General features: G+C 35.4%; 1 protein-coding gene across 1 annotated transcript in view; it reads left to right on the top strand.

Annotated features, from left to right (window-relative positions):
* The window catches only part of ARHGAP29 (Rho GTPase activating protein 29), a 75,203-nt gene that overhangs the window by 29,520 nt on the left and 25,052 nt on the right, over window positions 1-20,631 (top strand). The window contains exons 3-12 of the mRNA XM_027862620.1: window positions 1,181-1,324; window positions 5,058-5,154; window positions 5,737-5,809; window positions 13,169-13,229; window positions 13,639-13,776; window positions 17,637-17,701; window positions 18,180-18,290; window positions 18,407-18,487; window positions 18,685-18,873; window positions 20,112-20,249. Of these exons, the coding sequence (XP_027718421.1) occupies window positions 1,181-1,324; window positions 5,058-5,154; window positions 5,737-5,809; window positions 13,169-13,229; window positions 13,639-13,776; window positions 17,637-17,701; window positions 18,180-18,290; window positions 18,407-18,487; window positions 18,685-18,873; window positions 20,112-20,249 (1,097 nt within the window). The remainder of the gene's footprint in view (window positions 1-1,180; window positions 1,325-5,057; window positions 5,155-5,736; window positions 5,810-13,168; window positions 13,230-13,638; window positions 13,777-17,636; window positions 17,702-18,179; window positions 18,291-18,406; window positions 18,488-18,684; window positions 18,874-20,111; window positions 20,250-20,631) is intronic.

The raw sequence follows: 20,631 nt of genomic DNA on the forward strand, positions 1-20,631 counted from the left end.
AATATTACTGTGCTGTAAGAAAGGACAACTATGATAAATCTAAAGAAGCAAGGAAAGACATGAACTGTTGGAAATGAAGAACCAAGAAAACAGTATACACGTTGACTACAGCAACATAAATGGAAAGAACATAACCACAAAACAGCCAAAGTTACTGTTTCAAAATGACAAAGAATAAGCATAGCCCCAAAGAAGATGCATGAGAAGAGCCCACCCCCAACTCCTAAGGGTTTTTTTTTAATCTGGCCCTGTAGCATTTAACATTTCTGTCTATTATTCAACAATTAACATTTATTAAGCGCCTAAGGTGCCCCAGGCACTGTGCAAATACTTGGATGATTATTAAGATGGCATACTTATCAGATCTGCAGATGATACAGAACAGGGAGGGATAGGTAATGTGCTAGAGTATAAAAGCAGTATTCAGTTAGACTAGACAGGTTAAAATGATCAGCCAAAGGGTATGGGATATGAGACCAGGAAAAACATAGGCCAGGGAAAGCAACTGTTTCCACTTGTTTGAGGGGCTGTTATTTGGAAACATTGCTTCTTGACCTGATAGAGTAGAACTAAGAGCAGGGAGTGGACGTTAAAAGAGTAAAATTGAGTTTTTCTTTTGTTTAAATAATGAAAAACTTCCTAACAATGAGCTTTTCTTAGAGTGGAAAGGGGCTCTCTAGAAGTAATGGATTTCCTCTAATTAGAGGGCTTTCAAAAAAGACAAAAGGATGGATGACCACTTACTGTGATTTAGAAGGAGTTTTTATTTAAATGAATAGGACTAGATGTCCATAAGGTCCCTTCAGTGAGTCTGTGAGCTTTTCTCTTGGCCCCTGCTTTTTGTAGCCTTTCTGTCTCCTCAGATATCCTCTAGAGCTTGTGCTCCCTTGTACTGGGTGCCCCTTTATTAAAACTGCACTAAGACTTTTGGATGGTCTATGGAGTGTGCCTCCATGACACATTGAGGCATTGGAGTTGTATTTTAGTAGACGATAGATTATATTTGATTGCAGTAGTAAATTAAAATAGAAATGATTTTTCAAGAGACCAAAGTTTCATCTTTAATATGCATCCAAATAGCTTTCCTTATTTAATGTATGTAATTTGAACTTCAGAAAAAAGTACCATGTTTTTACTCAGTTTTTTTCTTCATATCATAGCAAATATGTTTCTTTTTCAGAAAGTCAAGCTTGTCTGCATAATGTAGTTCATGAACGCCTTGGAGAGCTGCTGAGAATTCTTCAGGCCATAATAAACAAACACCAAATCCTCAACTCAGCTGATATTCTTAGTGCTGCAGGAGCAGTTGTTGCAAAAGTGAAAGGTAAGAGACTCATTATTGTCTGGGAAAACTGAAAATATGCACCTTTTTTTTTGCTTCATGATAAAATTAATAATATTCGTCTCAGAAGACTGTATACCTTACAAGAAAACTGCCAGTAATACTGTGTCTAAATAACATAATCCCTAAAGTTCTTAAATACTAAAAGTATCTGCCTGAAATGAAGTAAAATGGAAGACTTTGATCTTATAATTTAAGCTTTTTTGCGTGGAAACAAACAATAAAAATCAACTCACAGATAAATAGAGCATATTTGTTAAGCCCCTACCATCCCATCTTGTAAGCAGCTGATGTTGTAATAGGAGATATATGCCCCAAGAACATTTGCAGCCTAAGTAGAAAATGAATAAATACAAATGTACACCAGGTATTTTGGAAGGAAGGGCACTGGCAGTTGGGTGGAATCAGGAAAGGTTTCCTGCAGAAGATGGGGCTTGAAGAGCCTCTTAAAGAGGCAGAAGTAAGGAAAGCTCATTCCAGCCATGGAGTATGGCCAGGGAGGAGGCACAGAGCCTGCAGGTGGACATCATGTGTGCACCTTAGAGTGAAGGGAGAAGAGTTGATATTTGATTCTAGAGGCAAAAGGAAGTTCCTGGGGGATCTGAACCATTACACTTAAGAAAAATTACTTTGTCAACAGAATTTAGGATGGAGTAGAGTGGTGAAAAACTTGGGGCAGGGATACATTAAGCATTTTTAAATTGTATGTGGGTTTTTTTTTTTTTGGCTAGACAATATTTTTCATTGGAAAAGATATTCTTTTGATGAAAATGCATTAAATGCTTTGGAATTTTTAAACTATATATTATACATCACATTATTAATGAAGCAGGAAGCCGCTGTATATAGTAATATGTGTCAGCTAGGGAATTGACTGTGGGTACTTAAGACAGATAAAATGGGGGGTAGGGGGAGTAGAATCTTAAACACTTGTTTAATGCTCATGCAACGTTCAACATTTATTGAGGTTACCTTATGTGGTTTGAAAGAGCATTATTAGGGCATTGGTAATGTCAGCTTTGAGCTATCCTACTTTGTATTATAGGATTTGCCTATAAATAGAATATATATAATGAGCAGTTTAGCCTTGTTGACTAATATTGTTAGTGACTTCCTGGTTTATCAAAAAAATAGACAGTTATTTTTAGGAGCTCTCATGCACATATGTGAAGCTAATATCTATGGCTAAGAAGAAAAATAAGTACACTTTCACTATTTGGAATTCTGCTTTAGTTCTACGATTTTATAAATGCTTGTTTGATTGCAAAGCATGCATTGACTTGAATGAGACACTATCCCTTGAATTCAGATCTCAATAAATAAAAGTATGAACTGGGTCTAGATGTTTTCCTGGACACTAGGGGTACAAAGATAAAAGTGAAATCAACTCTGCCCTTAAGGAGTTTATTAAGCTCTGAAGGAGAGAATGTGTAGGTGTAGGTAGACATCTGGAAAATCAATACAAGGTAATATTTGGAAGGTAAGTATTGGTCACCATAATAAAAGGCATAAGAATTTTAAGTACTGTCCTTATGAGTAGAAATATAAGAAATTAATGAATTTGCTTTTTTATCTTAAGAACATTAGATATATATTTATATGGTTATCTGATACCTTGATCTGGAACATGGAAAAACCAAAGCTGGTTTACAGTAGACAAAAGTAATAGCTAGTATATCACTGGTGTAAATTTTAAAATTTTTACCTAGTAAACATATTTATTTTCAGTAAGTTGTTTACAAATGCCATTAAACTTCATTTTGATAGGGTTATTTCTGTCTGTAGTTAGCAAAATTTCCTTGCTTAGAAATAGCAACTATGTTTCATTGTTGTTAGTGGCTATTGTATGTTGTCAGGATGTCCTGGGGAAAGAGAGTGCACGTTAAGAGTTGATGCCCACATTCCAGAAGCAGACGTGAAGAAAGCCATTTCTTCCAAGCTGCTTTGTAGATAGATCCTTTGTATCTTTGAGTGTAACAGCCTTTTACATTTATTTCACCCTATAGCTGTCTTCCTTCTTGGTGTCATTGTTATTGTTCTTTTGCCTCACTGGTTGTATCTGAAAGGGAAAGATTTCTCCAGCCTTTTAAAATATTTAGAGGCCTCACACAAAGTAACAGTTATTTTGGAATTAAAAAGCAGTTTTTGAGCAGAACATCTTTGGAGAGAGGCTGTATGTTTGTCATTAGTGCAGGATTTCACATTTTGCTGCATTTCCAAAGATGTTTGGTTAGTGAATATATAGTATGTGTTATGGGAAATTATACTTGAGCAACACATTAGATATTGTTAGATTTTTATTACTTTGTCTCTGATTTAATCCTCTTAATAGCTGGTAAACTAAGAAGGTTAAATAAAGTGCTAGAGAAATGTATTGACAAACTTTGATGTATTTCTGAATTTATGCTTAGGAGTTCATACCTAAATACTTATATATATATATATTAGTAGTAAGTAAATGTGTTGTAAAATAAAAATTGTAGATTTTTATAGCTGATGCTTAATTATGTTTAAAAGTTTATTTGCATAATTTAGTTATATAGGGTAAAACTAAATGGTGAGTTAAAGGGGAAAATACTGTTAAAAATATGGCTACCACTGCTACATTTGCTTATAAGTGATAGTAATGGTAGATTTCACATATATAGGTGTATACACACACACACACACACACACGCAAACACACATATACATACATATATATATGTAATACTAAGTGGACTGTAGTCTCAAATTCAGTTTTAAAATTGTTTGTTTTTGTTCTCCTATCTAAAAAGAAGTATCTGGAGGAAGGTACATGATTAATCAAACTTCATATATTGTGAATGCATATTGCATTGAGATATATTGTTACCAAGTGTAACTATATGCATTGACATGAGCTTAAAGACCCAGGCCTGGAAGAAATCATTTGACTTGAATGACTAAGGATTATAGATAGAAAAAGATATATACGTATATCTATAAGATTTAGCATGCATTATTGAATGTATTGCACATGTGACCTTATGTTACATCATTGTTGTGATGTTGGGATAACAAATTTTTAAAGACTAAACTGCTGTGTATATCCATCTATATGAATATGTATTTAATGTGTGTGCACAGATATGTGCATGTAAATTTCTTTAATAGAGAAGTGATTGAGTTAGTCATTTAAAAAACTGAATGTCTACATGCATATGTGTGCCTAGGTATATACATGCATGCACATGTGTAGGAATTCAGCATGCCTTATATAATGTATATTTTCATTAATAAGAGCCAATACAAAACCCTTTTTCCCATGGCATTTTCACACTCCACATTATAGTCTGGCTGTTGGAAGAACATGTCTTGAAGGAGAGCAGTGAATAAGAAGAAATAGCACAAAGCAGGTCCTGTGTTAGTGGCAGAATTCTAGTGTGACCTCTGCTCTATGTTTCCAGAAGTAGATTGTTCTCACATTGCAGAATTATCCATGGGATCTGTCTGTTGATGGCTTAATATGTCCCACAAATTTACAATGCCTTCCACTTTTGTGTGGCCTGATACTCCTTAGCATAATTATTTCCTTGAAAAAGAAGTGATAGTCATCTTGCATGCCAAGTTCTTCTTATATCTGCATCTCATGACATTTTGTGAAGTCATTTGGTGACAAGTTAAAAAGTAAATAAGCTACTTCTGTACACGAGGCTCATAAGAATTATCCCCTTATTTAATGTATCCTCTGTAGCCGTAGACTTCAACAACATTAATGAAGAAAATAAGAGACATCTCTTCAGTGAAATATTTTCTTCTATTGAAACATTGGCATTCACCTTTGGTAACGTGTAAGTAAAAATTTGTTATTTAAGAGAATTTAGGCCCAACACAGAGTGAGAATATAGTTTGTTTCAGTGCCCAAAACACTGTATGACTAAACTAAGCATTAAATAACATTTCAGATTTTGTACAGCTATATCCTGTACTACTTCATTATCAGGCTCAGAATTGCTAGGAAGGTAGTCGTTCATTAGAGACGAATGCTTTCTCCCAAATTTTGGTATGTATACTCCAAGACTTTATATGGTGTTAGACCATTTAATGGGGTTTGGAACTGGAAGGTGCTTTAGAGGTAATTTAATTAAACCTCCTCTTTTAGAGATGAGGGACATGAGTCTTAAAGAAGTGAAATAACTTAGCCCAAGTCCACAAAGATAGTAAGGAGCAGACCTCAAGTTTGAAGCCAGGCCCTCCGACTCCAGTTTCAGGCTTGTTTCCACCATGTTGTGCTGATTCCCCTCCCTTGGAGGAGATGGGGGTGGGGAATCACTAATAGTATTTTATTAATTTTTTTAAAAAATAAACATTTTTGAGTAATTTGTTACATGAACTAACCTCCGTCATCTTTTGTCTTTTTCTTCCTGTGACAGCGTTTCAGACTTCCTTATGGGAGATGTAGACTGTAGTTCATCATTGGACATTCATGTGTCTCAGAAAAGTCAAGTAAGCTGAATTTAATTGTGGACAGTTTTATGTTTAGCAAGCATTTCAGTATAACAATTTCTTGACCTTTTCATCTGGCCCATCTTAACACAATTCAGTGTTTTTATACTTCTTATTTACTGAAGTCACTACAATGTTATGTCATTTGAAGCAAGTATACATAGGATTAGGTTCAGTGATTACGCTTTATAGTCAGTTTCAGGAACTATAATTTTAATTTGAATGAGGACACATAATGAATACTTTTCATAGGCTCTCATATACATATTATTGTATAATCAGCAGTTTCAAATAGTCTTTTCATACTTTTAGAGTAGTAATTCTCACATGCACTTATACCAAACTCAATCACTCTTCCATCAAAAGTAATTTTTAGCATTACAAAATATCCTAGAGATTTTGAGATTTTAAGATGTAGAATGCAGATTCCTCTTGAATAATTTTCAACTGTGTTTCCTTAGTGTCTGACAACTGCCTTAAATATAGTAGATGTTTGACCTCTTCAGTTTGATTCAGAAGGCATAGCTAAGAATGTCTCAGTTCAAATGCCCTACAGGTTGTCTCACCAAACAGTTCTTAAGTTCTCTTCAGCTCCCATCAATGAGATTCTCCCCTAAAACTCCACTTCAACCATGCTTTGGGATAGGGAGAGGGGGAGTCCTCCCCAATTTGTAAACAATTGCTGTAGATTAATCATTGTCTCCCAATTGAAACTTGTGCAAATAGAGAAATTTGTAAAATATATCCTGTGTAAAATTTTAAAAAGAAACTAATAAGTATATTTTAAAATTAGAAACTTGAGGTGTGAAATAGGTTCTAAAGTGTGATGTGAATTTAATTTAAATGTAACAGTTAAAAGCATTTTTATACTTGCTCCTTTGGTAAATTTTTTTTCACTTCATCACTATGTAACTATATACAAAACTGAAAATAAATTAGTACAGCTTATTTATGATAAGAAGACTACAGAAATCTGCATATTTCAGAGCATATTTGAATATTATTGTTGTTTAGTTGTTTCAGTCATGTCTGATGCTTCATGACCCCAGTTGGGGTTTTCTTGGCAAAGATACTGGAGTGGTTTGCCATTTCGTTCTCCAGCTCATTTGACAGATGAGGAAATTGAGGCAAACAGGGTGGAGTGACTTGTCCAGGGTCATATGCTAGTAAGTGTCTGAAGCTGGTTTTGAACTCAGGTTTTCCTTACTCCAGGCCCAGTGCTCTATCCTATACCACCTAACTGCCCAATGTTTGAATACAGCAATGATCCAGAATGAAATGAGGACTAAATTTACCAATTTGTGACTTGGTCTTAACCAATTCTAAGCCAGAGTTGTTACAAGTTTGTGAGCTATGTCCAAGAGAAGTGTGCATTTATCATAGTTTATGGCCCATGGGACCTTTTATTGTACAGCTGCCAAGATAAGAATGGTCTTTATGTGTTAAAATAATGCTGTATTTGAAGATGTAAAAACCATTCTTAGCTCACAGGCCATACAAAAACAGGTAGGAGGGTTGCTCTTAGGCCTTGCCAATCCCTAATCTCAGCTATTGAATGTGAAAAATTAATTTTCCAGTGATCTTGGATTGCATGATTGAGATCACTGAGTCACAGTGGTGAAAACACAGTTTGAGCAATGATAAAATAATAGGTTGGTGTTCTGACATTCTTTAGCAGTGTACTCATTGTAATAAATCATCTCCACAGGACCTATTGCTTAGAGATGCATTGTTAGTTGGCAGGACTAAATTGATGCTTTATGTAACTTTCCTCTTGTATTTGAAGCATTCTTCTTAGATTTCCACTCAGTTTTTGAGAGAGTGACGAGTTTCTTTTTTCATCATTTTCCTTTTTATATGAAAAACTATGCAGCTTTACCGTTTCTGTTTCTTTTTCTTTGTCTTTTTGCTTTTTTTCCTGAAATTTAATTGAGAGATTATATGCATGAGAGCAGTCTTCACATCTGGTGTCTTAGTTGAGAATAAAATGTAGTCAACTTAAGATTGAAAGAACTCTAAAGCAGAAGTATGGTATGAGTGAGAGAAGAGCAGTAGCGGGACCTCCTATTTTCCTTTGACCTTTTTCTTTTTCGTGTGACCACCTTTTGTTTTCAGAGTTGCTTGTTGTCCATTTTATATTGTTTTCCTGTCATTTGATTAATAGTCAGGGCTACATGCTATCCCCGTCTTTTACTAGGGAAATAATAGCCAGGGAATTTAGACTTACAGGTGACAGAATTAGTGGAAATCAAAGTCTCTTGATTGAGTTAAATTCTCTTCTTATTACATCTCCTTAGCAATATAATAATAATGCAGATAGCACAAGGATAAGATAAATAACAGGAAATATCTAAGCTCTAAAAGATCTTTTAAAAAACTAACTAAAAATATCATCTGGGCCTTAACCTGCTTCAGAATCTCTACATATGTGTTTTGTAAGAGACTGTGTGGTACAGTGGATAGAGAGCTGACTTCAGAGTCTGGAAGGTTTGGGTTCAGGTGCTTCCTCTCATGTAGACTGGTTTTGTGACCCTCAGCAAATCACTGAATCTCTCAGTGCCCTAGCAGACTCACTCTCCTAGTTAGGACTGAGTTGAAGTTCAGAACTGTTGCAAGATCTGCATTGGTAGAGTAGTTTCTTCACTTGGACTTCTTTACATAGATGAAATCACCAGTGCAGACTCCAAAACATTTGTAAATTCTAATATTAGAAAAACTCTGTGGTGCTTAACAGAGCTTCTGTGTCCAAAAATAGAAATTGAGTTTTCAGGTGCTGGTTTTAAATTAAGGATATGCTCATGGGTGCTTTTTCTTTTCTTGTTGTCAAGTCAAGCCGTAGCTTGGGCCTTGTTGAAGCTTAGTTTAGGGGAGATGTTATCTCCTAGTTATGCCTTTCAGCTTTCTGTTTCTGATTTCTGTTTGAGAGATGAAGGAAAATCTATGCTGGCAAGTGTGGAAAATATGCCCTAATTCACTCACATAACTATAAGCAGGAGGAAAGCTAGCTCATTGACCACTTTTATGTAATACTTTAAGGTTTCAGGATCTTAAGTCTCTTCCAACCCTGCAATAATTTTGTGCTTCTGGGAAACATGGAGGGTGTCAGTTCAGCATTTAACTTAGCATTAAATTAATACTGTTTCCACCTTGAATTATGTGTGAGAGTGGCCTGTTGTTTGTTTAGGTTGGGGAGGTCAGAATGTGTTTTAGGCAAGTAGGCCAATTTGAAGTGACACCTTCATTCTCAGTTAACAATAACTATGGCTTATGTTTTATGTAGAAGAATCAGTATAACCAAAACAAGTTAAAATGTCCTTGTAGGAAGACATCATTCATATATGCCAAGTGTATATATGTGTATGTGTGTGTTTATAGATATCTGTGTATATGTATATATATCTGCATTTAATTGTAGCCTTCTTTAAGGCAGGGGGTTTGTGAGGGGAGGGAGGGAGAAAAAAGTTAAAAGTGCACAGCAGAGAACAAAAGAAAACCTAGAAGGAAGCAAAGAAAAGCTGGGTAGCTTTGAAAACAATGTGTAATATTTATTATATAGGTTTTCTTGAAATAGAAATTTATTGTTTTCTATTGAATCCTCTCTTATGATCCGCTGTGTACATAGAAATGTCCTTTTTTTGTCTTTTCTTGTTTTGTCTTTAAGTTTAAAATGAATACAAAATTTCCCCCCAAAATGAGACATAATTCAGTTATCCACAGATCAAGATTTGTGATTTTGACTTTATTTTTTGTTAATGATGAGGATGAGGGGGGCAGCTGGGTGGCACAGTGGATAGTGCTCAAGCCTTGGTGTCAGGAGGACCTGAGTTCAAATTCGGACACTTGACACTTACTAGCTGTATGACCCCGGGCAAGTAACTTAACCCCAACTGCCTCACCAAAAAGCAAAAAACAAAAACAAATAAAGAATGATGGGGATGAGTTAAGACTAAAGAATAAAACTGAGAAAGTTATTGCTTTGGGGTCTATATCATGAAAGATCTCAATGCCTTAGTTGTACAAATGATATTTAGGCTTGAGTGTGGAGAATTATTTTCCTGTGTTTTGAAAAAATTTTAAGAAAGTGTTGCCATGTAATAATTGGTGTTCTTCAGCTAGATTAAGGAATATGATTAATTGAGTGAGAATCAGTGTGAAATTAAATGAACCCGTGGGTTTCGCTCATCTTCAGTGGTTCCCATAAAAAAAGTTGTATCCTTTAAGTTGGAAACATTCACTGCTTCCCTTCCTCTCTTGGGACTGACTCCTCTGCCTTTTGGAATCTGGCCTCTGACCTCATCCCTCAACTGAAACTGTTCTCCCCAGATTTACCGTTTGTCAAATCAAAAGATCTTTTTTTTTTCCCCTCAGTCCTCATCCTTCTTTACCTGTCTGCTTCACGTGGCACTGCTGACTACTCTCTCTCTCTTTTCTGGGTTTTTGTTAACCTGTTCTCTTGGGGTTTTCTCCTCTCTGTCTGGTGGCTCCTGCTGTCTCCTTTAATCACCGGTATCACACAGTGTCACTGTGAGTGTTCCCAAAGGTTCTGCCCAAAGTCCTCTTCTCTCTCCTTTCTCCTCCCTCTCCTCCTCACCCTCTCAGTTGTTCTCATGCCCTTTCCCTCTCAACCTCTCTTCCCCCCTCAATAGCTTTATCAGCTCCCTTGTGTCTGTGAGATGATTCCCACGTGTATACACCCAGTGCCTGGCTTTCCCCTGAGCTGCAGTCTCACATCACCGGCCGCCAATTGAGTATTTCAAATTGGATGTCCCCAGGACGTCTCACACTTAATGTTACCAGAATGGGATTAGTCATCTCTCACCAGCCCTTTCTTCTTCCAAACTTTATTATTTCTCTTAAAGGCACTGGCATTCTTCCAGAGTCCTAGTTTCTCATAACGTTGGCATTCTCTGCAACTCCTCACTACCACCCTTACCCTCCCCATTCAGTCCATTACCTGATCTTTTAAATCTGCCTTCACAACATTTCTCCCATCCCTGAGTGCCTTCTTTTTACTCACAGTGGGCACCTTAGTTCAGGCCCTTAGCACCTCTTGCCTAGCTTACTGAAAACACCTCCTGATTGGTCTTTTAGCCTCAAGTATCGTCCCACTAAAGTCCATCCCACACATTATTACCCAAGTAATTTTCCTTAAGTGTAAATCTGACCATGTGACACCCTTGCTCCACCAACTCTAGTAGCTTCCTGTTGCCTCTGGGATCAAAAATTTGTTCCTTTGTTTAGTATTTAAAGCCCTTTCATCTCTGTTCAGTCTCAATGGATATTATGTATCCTCCTGAGCTCTGTGACCCAGCCAAACTGCTTTCTCTCTGTTTTTTTTTCCATACCTGTGTGCACGCATGCACACACAGACACACACAGACACACACATACACACACACACACCTTTCCATTATTGTGTGAATCAGAGAATCCTGTGTTCCTCTAAGGTTCACATTAGTACTCCCTTCTGCCTGAAGCTTTCCTGATCGTCTAAACAGCTACTTTCCTCTTTCCTAGACTACCTTTAGTTTAACTACTTTGTATTTGTTTTCTTTATATTCTGTGTATACTTATATGTGTTCTTGTTGAAATTCCCCTTCCCACCATCTGAATGGAAGTTCCTTGTGAGTAGGAGTTACTTTTACTTTTTGTATCCCCAATGCCTAACACAGTGTCTGGCAACATATTAGGTACTTAATATTTGTTGATTGTTTGGTTATTCCTTGGCCAGTATCCAGGTTTTAATTACTAGTGTTATGTTCTTATTCAGTTGCATTATTTGGTGGGGAGAAAGAACTCAATATCTTTTTTTCTTCTGTCATTATTTATTCTGCCTACAATATGAATAGATCTATTAAATAATTTTTAAAAAAGTAAATTACTAATGAATTTCTTAAATTTTTCTTGAAATTGTACAAAAGGTGAATGAAACTTTGGTTCATTTGTTATGCAACACAATTGTCATACATGACTATGTAACCATTTCCGAAAAGATTGATTGGTAGTAGAAGCAGAAAGGTAATTAGTCTTAAGATTTTCAAGTAATTTGCAGTTTATTAATCCCACAATATTTTCGCTTAGAATTGTTGCTGTTAACTCTAGAAAATGAGAAATTAAATCATTTTTTTCTTCTCAGGAGTATCCAAAGCTCACAGAGCTTTAGAAAATAAAAACAAAATAGTCTTAGATTTGGGCAGAGTAAATTTTTTGAACACCCTTTCCCCAAAACTGCCCCAGCCCTTCTGCCAACATTTATCTATAGTTTTTCAGTTAGTGGTTATTTTTCCAAAAAAATATTTTCCCTTTTTACAGTTCAGTTTTCCTTTTGAAATGTGTTGTTTTTCAGTTTATACTGACAGAATTTGTGTCAGGAAGGCCATTAGATGGTTAGGAGAGATTAAGGGAAAATCCCAAACTGTTAATCTATGTGCTAATTAATCAAGTAAGTTTCAGTTCATGGAAAAGTACAAAAATGAGATGCTGTTACATATTCTTGGCTGAAGTTATTTTTAAGATTTTAGGGAAATGCTCCATATATGCTTATAAAGACAAAAATAAAAGATGGCGGGGAGAGATTACTGTTTCTCAATATCTATACATTGTTTCCTGTTTCCTAACTTACTAGTTTTAGGGTTTGTATGAAGAGCTTGGGAAAGGTAGATGTTACAGTGGGTAGTGTACTTGACCTGATGTCAGGAAGACTTCTCTTTCTGAAAACAAATCTGGCCTCAGAAACTTAGCAGCAGTGTGAACCTGGGCAAGTCACCTAACCGTGTTTGCCTCGATTTCTTCATCTGTAATGAAGAAAGAAATGCCAAGAGAACCCCAAACGTGGTCATGAAGAGTTGGACATGACTGACACTCCTAAATAACCGCAACCACGAAGAGCTTAAATTTAATTAGTAATTATGTTTTTATTATTCACATAGAAGCCCTTTAAGGACAGGAATTGTGTTTTTTTCTCTTTTGTATCTCCGTCATTTAGCCCAATCTTGCATATGTCAGTGGTTTAACAAACTTCTGTTGACTCTAATTTAACGTTTTAGAATTGATAAATGTGAAACCATTATTAAACAACAAAATTGTTTATTTTTAGCTCCAGAAGATTGCCATTGTAAATATTGTAGAATCACCTAAAGAGATCCTATTATTTAAACATTCTTTTCAGAATTGTTAGTTTTAAATCCTTGGACTCCTTAGGTAGAATTAGGTTTTTAATGAAATATGTCAGAAGGGCAAATGAGGCAGAAAAAAATCTTTTAAATGAGTGGACTAAATTCTTGTGTGTAGCTTTTATTTTCCTCTAATCTGTAGGTTTTGTGTTTTGTTGTTGTTGTTGTTTTTTTGTTTATATTCCAGTCCTCAGAAAACATTTCTCTGGAATCAGTGGGATTGCTGCATGAAAAAGATAATCTTCAAGGTACTTAAGAGTATTTGTTATGTTATACTTTTGGCATTTATCCTTTTCAGTTCGTGTCCTTGCTAAAATTTATGTCTACTTGCTACCATTGAAGTGTGTCTCTAACTGTAGAGCTTCCATATTACTCACATTCGGAAGTGGAAAAGCCAAAGCTGAATTTGGTCTAGACTGATGTAGCTTTTGTGACTTGAAGGCTATTTTTTAGAGGGAATAAAAAAACAAATATAGAAAGACAGAAATAGAATTCAAACCCAAACTGTGGCATTTAAGTTGTCCTAAAAGCCTGTCAGCTGTATTAGCATCAGCTTTTATTAGCGATCATCTGAGCTGCTCTTCTTGCTCAGAGAGCTGATACCAGCTTTCCTAGTAGTACTTAAATATGTTCTACATTTAATATTTTCATTTTTAGTACATCTGTGGCCCAAAGAACTGGATAGCATGCTTCTGCGAAATGATAATGGAGTTGAATTGGCTTTGTCATATGCCAAAATGTGGTCAAAATATGCCAAAGATATAGTTACATGGATTGAAAAAAAAATTAGCCTGGGTAAGTGACCCTTTGGGGCATTTAATCAGCTTTGTTGTTGTAGAATTAAACTATGAGTTGTCTGACGGAATGATCACTAATGTCATTTTCTATATTAATAGTAGTTTCATTGAAGTGAGTAAAAATAATTGTATTTTCTATTGTTGAAATAAATAAATGGTCTTAGTATATACTTTATTTATTCATTTGCTTTGGTAGCCTGATTGCAACTCCTGCTTTTTTTGGATTCACCTAATCCCACAGTAAAATTTTTTCTAGCGTTCATTTTTATTCTATGTGTGTCTTTGTTTTTTAAGCAGTGGATTATAATGTTTTGTTTTTTTATCCATTTGTCATTCTTTTTCATTTTATTATGTTGCTTAATCTATTCACATTTAAAGTTATGAGAATTTTATAAAACTATATTTTACTCCATTTGTTTCAAATACTGCATTCCCCCCCCAAATTTGGATTTTTCCCCTCTGTAAACATAGTACTATATCTCTTATTTATTTTAGCTTTAATGAATTGTAAGGCAACCCTGTTCCTACTGACTTTCTTCCCATTACTCTTAAGTCTTTTTCCCATTCTATATCATTTATTACCCTTTTTCATGGTGTTGGAGTTTTGCATATTATTTCCATTTTCTTTTATTTAGTTATTCATCTATTTTTTTCCCTCTCAGTTAAGTATACAAGTAATATCCCTTCTTCTCTTACCCTTCAATTTGTTTTGTTCATTTTACAAATTTCACTTTTTGTACTTTTTTCTAAAGAAGGATTTTTAAAAAACAATTTATTTTTTGTTTTTAATATTCACTTTCATAAGATTTTGAATTTTAAATTTTCTTCACCTCCCTCTCCTTCCCACTCCCCAAGATGGCATGTAATCTGATATAGGCTCTACTTATACATTAATATTTAGCATATTTTCACTTTAGTCATGATGTAAAGAAGAATTAGAACTAATGGGAGGAACCATGAGAAAGAAGAAACAAAACAAAACAACAAAAGAAAAGAAGAGGAAATAGTATGCTTCCATCTGTATTCAGACTCCATGGTTCTTTTTCTGGATGTAGGTAGCATTTTCTATTGTGAGTCTTTTGGAGTTGTCTTAGATTCTTGCACTGCTGAGAAAAGCTAAGTCTTATCAAAGTCAGTCATCACACAGTGTGGACTGTGTACAATGTTCTCTTGGTTCTGCTCATTTCACTCAACATCAGTTCATATAAGTCTTTCCAGGTTTAAAAAAGGATTTCTTTCCCTTGTTCTCTTCATTATTTATCTTCCCTTTCTGTCTGTTTTAGACTTTTATTCTTTCATTCATGAACCTTATATTTATTCCTTTCTTAGTCTCTGTCTTCTTCATGGAATTAAAGATTTTAAGATCCCTGTTTTAGGTTCCTTATTCTGAACAGTTTCTATATTATCGTCTTGTAGACCTGGCCCTCTTTTATTGTTGTGCCTCGTTTTCTAGAAATAGCAATTTCAGTGGATGATAAGAATATTGTCCTAGCTAGGAATTTTCTTATGTCACTGATTTAGTAGTTCATCATTAACCTTTGCCCCACCCCCCTTTCCATAGTCATTTCCCCCCCATTTGCCTTGAACTCTATTCTCTGAGTCCGTGCCTTCCCACTCTTCTGGATGTCATTTGCTTCCAGGAGCTCTGATTCCCCTTCTCCTGAGGCAGAATGATTGATCTCTTCAAGTGCTAAATCTCTACGGTTATACCTGTGTACCTTATTCTCCTTTATAGAATCTATGTTCTTCCATGGAGCATGCATTAGTTGTAAACTCCCCCACTACTGAAATAAGACTTTCCCCCCTTTCCCCTTTTTTACTCCTTTACTTTGTTTACTCATCCATTCTCCTACAGGCTCTCATTTTCCTGAGAAGACTACAAGAGTTATTTTTCCTGTCATTATTGAATCATTGACTTGATTAGGGTACATCACTCATTCCCCTGTTTCTTCTTCCGTTCCTCCCCCCTTTTGTGTACCCTCCCATACTTTAATTTAGTTACCCACCCCACCCCACTCCCAAAAAAAACAACCATTGGTTTACCTGTAGGGTGCTATGAGTTTTATCATAATGTCTATGAAGTTTCAGGCTGTTTCTCAGCCGTCACTTCTGTTTGACCTGTGCTTTCACCTTTGTGTCCTGTGTGCATTTAGAAATAAATTTCTTAATTATCTCTTTGTTGTTGTCTTATTTTTGTTGTTGTCTTTGATTGCTTTATTTGTTTACTTTTTTGTATATCTGTTTGAAGTGTTTGAAAAGCAAATTATTTCCTCAGATCTATTTCTTTCTAGGAATGTTTTAAATCTATTTCAATGAGCATGCATTTTTTTTGATTAATGTCAGGCTCAGGTTTGCAGGGTAGGTCACTTTTTGTTGCATCTTGAGCTCCTTTGTTCTTCAGAACACTATTCCATTCACTCCTGTGGTTTCTGGTAAATGCATAATAGTCTTGTGTTTTTCAGATTTCCTTTTTTTTATTTTTGAAGGTCTTTCTCCTGGTCATTTGCAAGATTTCTTTTTCATCAGTGGAGTTAAATTTATTTACTTTTTTTTTTTTTTGGAGTTTATAGCACAATGATTTTTTTTTCCTAGGGCAATCTGCAGATTATTTCAATTAGTACTTTGTTTTCTGTGTTCAGAATTTCTGGGCACTTTTCTTATGTTATTTCTTGCATTATAGTGCCTGGTTTTTTGGCTTTTTGTGTTCTTCTGGGAGATCTAGAATCCTTAAATTCTCTGTATGCATCCTATCTTTGAGAACAATATTTTCTCTTCTTTTGATACTGTGTTTTCTTTTAATATTATTTCTTTTTGCTTCTCTTCTTCCCAGTTGTTCTTCACTCCTCTGTATTTGCATTTACACTTGGTTATTGTTGCTTTTCTTTCTTTGGTAATATTTGCCACTGTATATTTAAGTATTTCTAGCCTGCCAATTATTTCTGTAGTGTAGGCTATACATTCTGCTTTTTTAAAGCAGATTTCTTCTTTTAAAATATCTAGTAACATTCTTCTATGGTTTTATGTTGTCTTGAGAATCCATAGGTTCTCTGCCTCATCAAGGGTTGATTCTTTACCTTTATTTTACAATATTTATTCATAGATGCCCATACTGTTTTAGGCGATTGGAGTTCATATTCCCTTTTATTATTAATATCTTGTTATGCTCAAGATCATAAATTGAGTTCACCTTCTAACTCTCTCCTCCTTTGAGTATGGTTTACTAGGAGCTGGATCTCAGAGCAGTCTCATTCTCTCACTCTGCTAGACAATTCATGATTTATTGGCTTCAGTCTCTGCCTCAGGTAACTTCAGGAGGAACAGAGCTGGTCCCAGCTGTATGCTAGGCTTTTTACTCAGGCTTAGTACAGTGCCTCACAGCTACATACCTGTATCCCACCCCAGTTCTTCAATTCTCTGATTGTAGTCTGTCACTATGCAACTGCTTTCCTGCCTGAGTAATCTTTTCATTTTTGGTTTTCTGTGGCATAGGTGGGAATGTGAGTGTAGTTGAGTTCTGTTGCTAGCCCATGGATTGGATTCTGTGGCCCTACTTTCAGAGCTGGGTGGATAGTGTGGGAAAGGAGTGCTGAGTGAGCATATTGAGAGCTAGAGATTAGCCTTCTTTGCTGTTCATTGAATTGTTACTTGTTTGGATCGTTGGTGTCTTAGACTGCGGAAATGGCTGAGGTAGCTTTATCTCTTGTTCATAAGTTCTATTTTGGAAAACTTTGAGAGGCCATGAAGATCAATTTTTCATTTTGTTGGTCATGTGACCTATATAAATTTTTTTTGAGAAATAGCAATATCTGTGGTTTTTGTTTTAAAGATGACAATTACTTAGAACTTTTTCCCTTCCAGAATTGGAATGTGCTAGAAATATTGCAAAGATGGCAGAGACAACTAAAAGCATTATCGGGCTCCAGGTAAATACATTTTGAGCTTCTGAGGTTTGAGAACAAGTTGGTAGCGTAAGAGTTTTGTTAAGTATCTATCCATAATTGAATGAAATATTTGATTGTGAAGCATAATATCTCATTAGGGGCCAACTTTATTTGGTCAAAGACAGTAGTGTTTTGGTATACATTTGTTTTAAAATGGGATACTCATTTCTGTGCCAAAACAAATTTTGATCCTTAGTTTTACAATTAATTTTTCTTAAGGATCATTGCCATAATCATTATTAACCCTGATTTCAGTCATCAGAAAGTATACTCTGAATGAAGCTTAGATAAGTTGTCTTTACAACATGGAATTCCATTTGTTGCTGGCTAGAGGTATAGACCCAATGGTTCTCATGGCACTTCTTCAGCTCACAGAGCACCTTCTTCATGATCACCTGGGTGGAGGCAGGGACTAGACACATTTCTACTTTGGAACTGACTTTCTTATTTTAAATCTTAGGAATTTATGCCATTCCAGGCTTTATTCTTAAATGCTTTTGCTAATGACATTGAGAACAGTCAACTTTCACAACAAACGGCAGCAGCTCTTCAGACCAACAAATTTGTTCAGGTGAAAACTTAAATGCATTTATAATTTCTACTGCTTTTAAATTCAGAAATTACTTGGACATGTTAACTTGTGAAAAAAAAAAAACAAAACAAAACCTAGCAATTTTTTTTTGATAGCCTCTCCTTGGGAGAAAAAATGAATTGGACAAACAGCGGAAAGAAATTAAAGAGCTTTGGCAACGAGAACAGAAGAAAATGGTTTGTATCACAATGGAATACGACAGTAATCTCTTTCTTACCACTTTTCCTGCCTTGCCTCACATCTTTGTACACCTGCCAAGTATTTAAGCATCTCTCCATATGTGATAATTTTCATTGCTTTCGCATGGCCAAGTTACTTAATATGCAGAAAGAATGTATAATGTAGGGTTTCAGTGTCTTTTTTTCCCACGTAGCAAGAGACAGAGGCATCTCTCAAAAAGGCAAGACTCTTCTGTATACAACAGCAGACTGAATATGAAAAAGCCAAGTCTTCCACAGAGCGTGCTAAAGAGGAGTATTTGAGCTCAAGTGGAGGTGTTGGGAGAGAGACCAGCAGGCAGTTAGAGAAAAAGCGGAGGCTGGAAGAAGAGGCTTTGCAAAAGGTGAGTTTTCCCAAAACACTTTTGAGAATGGACAGAGTCGAAGGAGAGAGAGAGAGAATAGGATAAACAGTGGGAAAATAGGATGGAGCGAAATATAGTAAGCATAACTGTGAAAAAAGTTTTACACAAGTTTTTCTGATAAAGACCTCATTTCTCAAATATATATATAGAACTGAATCAAATTTATAGAATAAGAGCCATTTCTCATTTGATAAATGGTCAAAAGATATGAAAAGGCAGTCTTCAGACTAAGTAATCAAAACTATCTATGGGCTATTAAAATGCTCTAAATTACTATTGATTAAAAAATATAAATTAAAATAATTCTGAGCCACACCTATCAGAATAGCTAATATGACAGAAAAGGAAAATGGCAAATGTTGAAAGGGATGTGGGGAAGTTGAGGCACTAATACACTGTTGGTGAAGTTCTATAGTGATTCAACCATTCTGTAGAGCAATTTGGAACTATGCTCAGAGGGCCATAAAATCTTGCATATCCTTACACCAAACAATATCACTATTAGGTCTGTATCGCAAAGACATGAAAAACAAAAAAGAAAATGTTCTATATGTACAAAAATATTTATAGCCACTCTTTTAGTGGTGGCACAGAATTGGAAATTGAGGAGATGTCCATCAATTGGGGAATGGCTGAATAAGTTGTTGTATATGATTTTGATGGAATGTTATTGCGCTGTAACAAATGACAAGCAAGATGCTCTCAGAAAAACCTGGAAAGACTTACCTGAACTGATGCAAAGTGAAATGAGCAGAACCAGGAGAACATTGTGTACAGTCATAGAAATATTCTATGCTGATCAACTATGAGTGACTTATCTGTTCTCAGCAATACAATGATCCATGAAAATTCTGAGGAAAAAAAAAGTGAGGCTTCCTTGTGGTCGTTGGAAGTTGGACCAGCAGCAGCAATATAGCAAAAACTTATACATTCTTCTTTGTTTCATTTCATTTTATTTTGCCAGAGGCAGAATAGCCTTAGGGGTGGAGTGTATATGTGAGACAAAAAATGGCCAGTTCACGAAATTTCCCTGTTCAGGAGTTTATATATGATGCTGTTCAACTCTTAAGATGGTAACAGTTGAGATCAAGAATGGCCACTGCATTTTTTTTAAATGAACATTCCATAGTTAGAACTATTGAGGCCCTATTAAAGCATTTTGAATGCTATTGTTCATTAGTAACTTTGATATTCTTTAATGTTCTGATTCCCTGCAGATTGAAGAAGCAAATGAACACTACAGAATTGTTATGATAGATATGGAAGAAAGACGAAATGATTTAGACCATACTAAAAATGAAATTTTAATACAACTTCATAATCTTGTTTTGCAGTGTGATCTAACTCTTAAAGCTGTAAGTAATTTAAGGGAACAAAAGACTTGAATGTTACCTCTGTTTTGGAACCTGTGTGGAGGGGGTGGGAGGGGAAACTGTCAGATTTTTGTATAACTAAAGGAATTTTATGAAGACTAACAGGAAAATTTGATTTATGGTACTCGTTATGATTAGTTTTTGAATCTACAGATTATCTGTAGATTTGTAAAGTATACTTGCCATCTTTATATAGTTAGTGATGAATATTGAGTTTCCTCTTCCTTTTATAAAATATAAAATGCACTATGCAAATGTAAGTTATTGTCATTTAAGTTTCAACTATATTGTGAAATTTTTCCATTGAAGGTTATTATTTCTCTGATTTGGGTAGAAATACTAGTTTGCTTGTGTTTCTTAGAAA

Source organism: Vombatus ursinus, unplaced genomic scaffold (genome assembly GCF_900497805.2).
Source record: "Vombatus ursinus unplaced genomic scaffold, bare-nosed wombat genome assembly UNPS02014769.1, whole genome shotgun sequence".
NCBI classification, from domain to species: Eukaryota; Metazoa; Chordata; class Mammalia; order Diprotodontia; family Vombatidae; genus Vombatus; species Vombatus ursinus.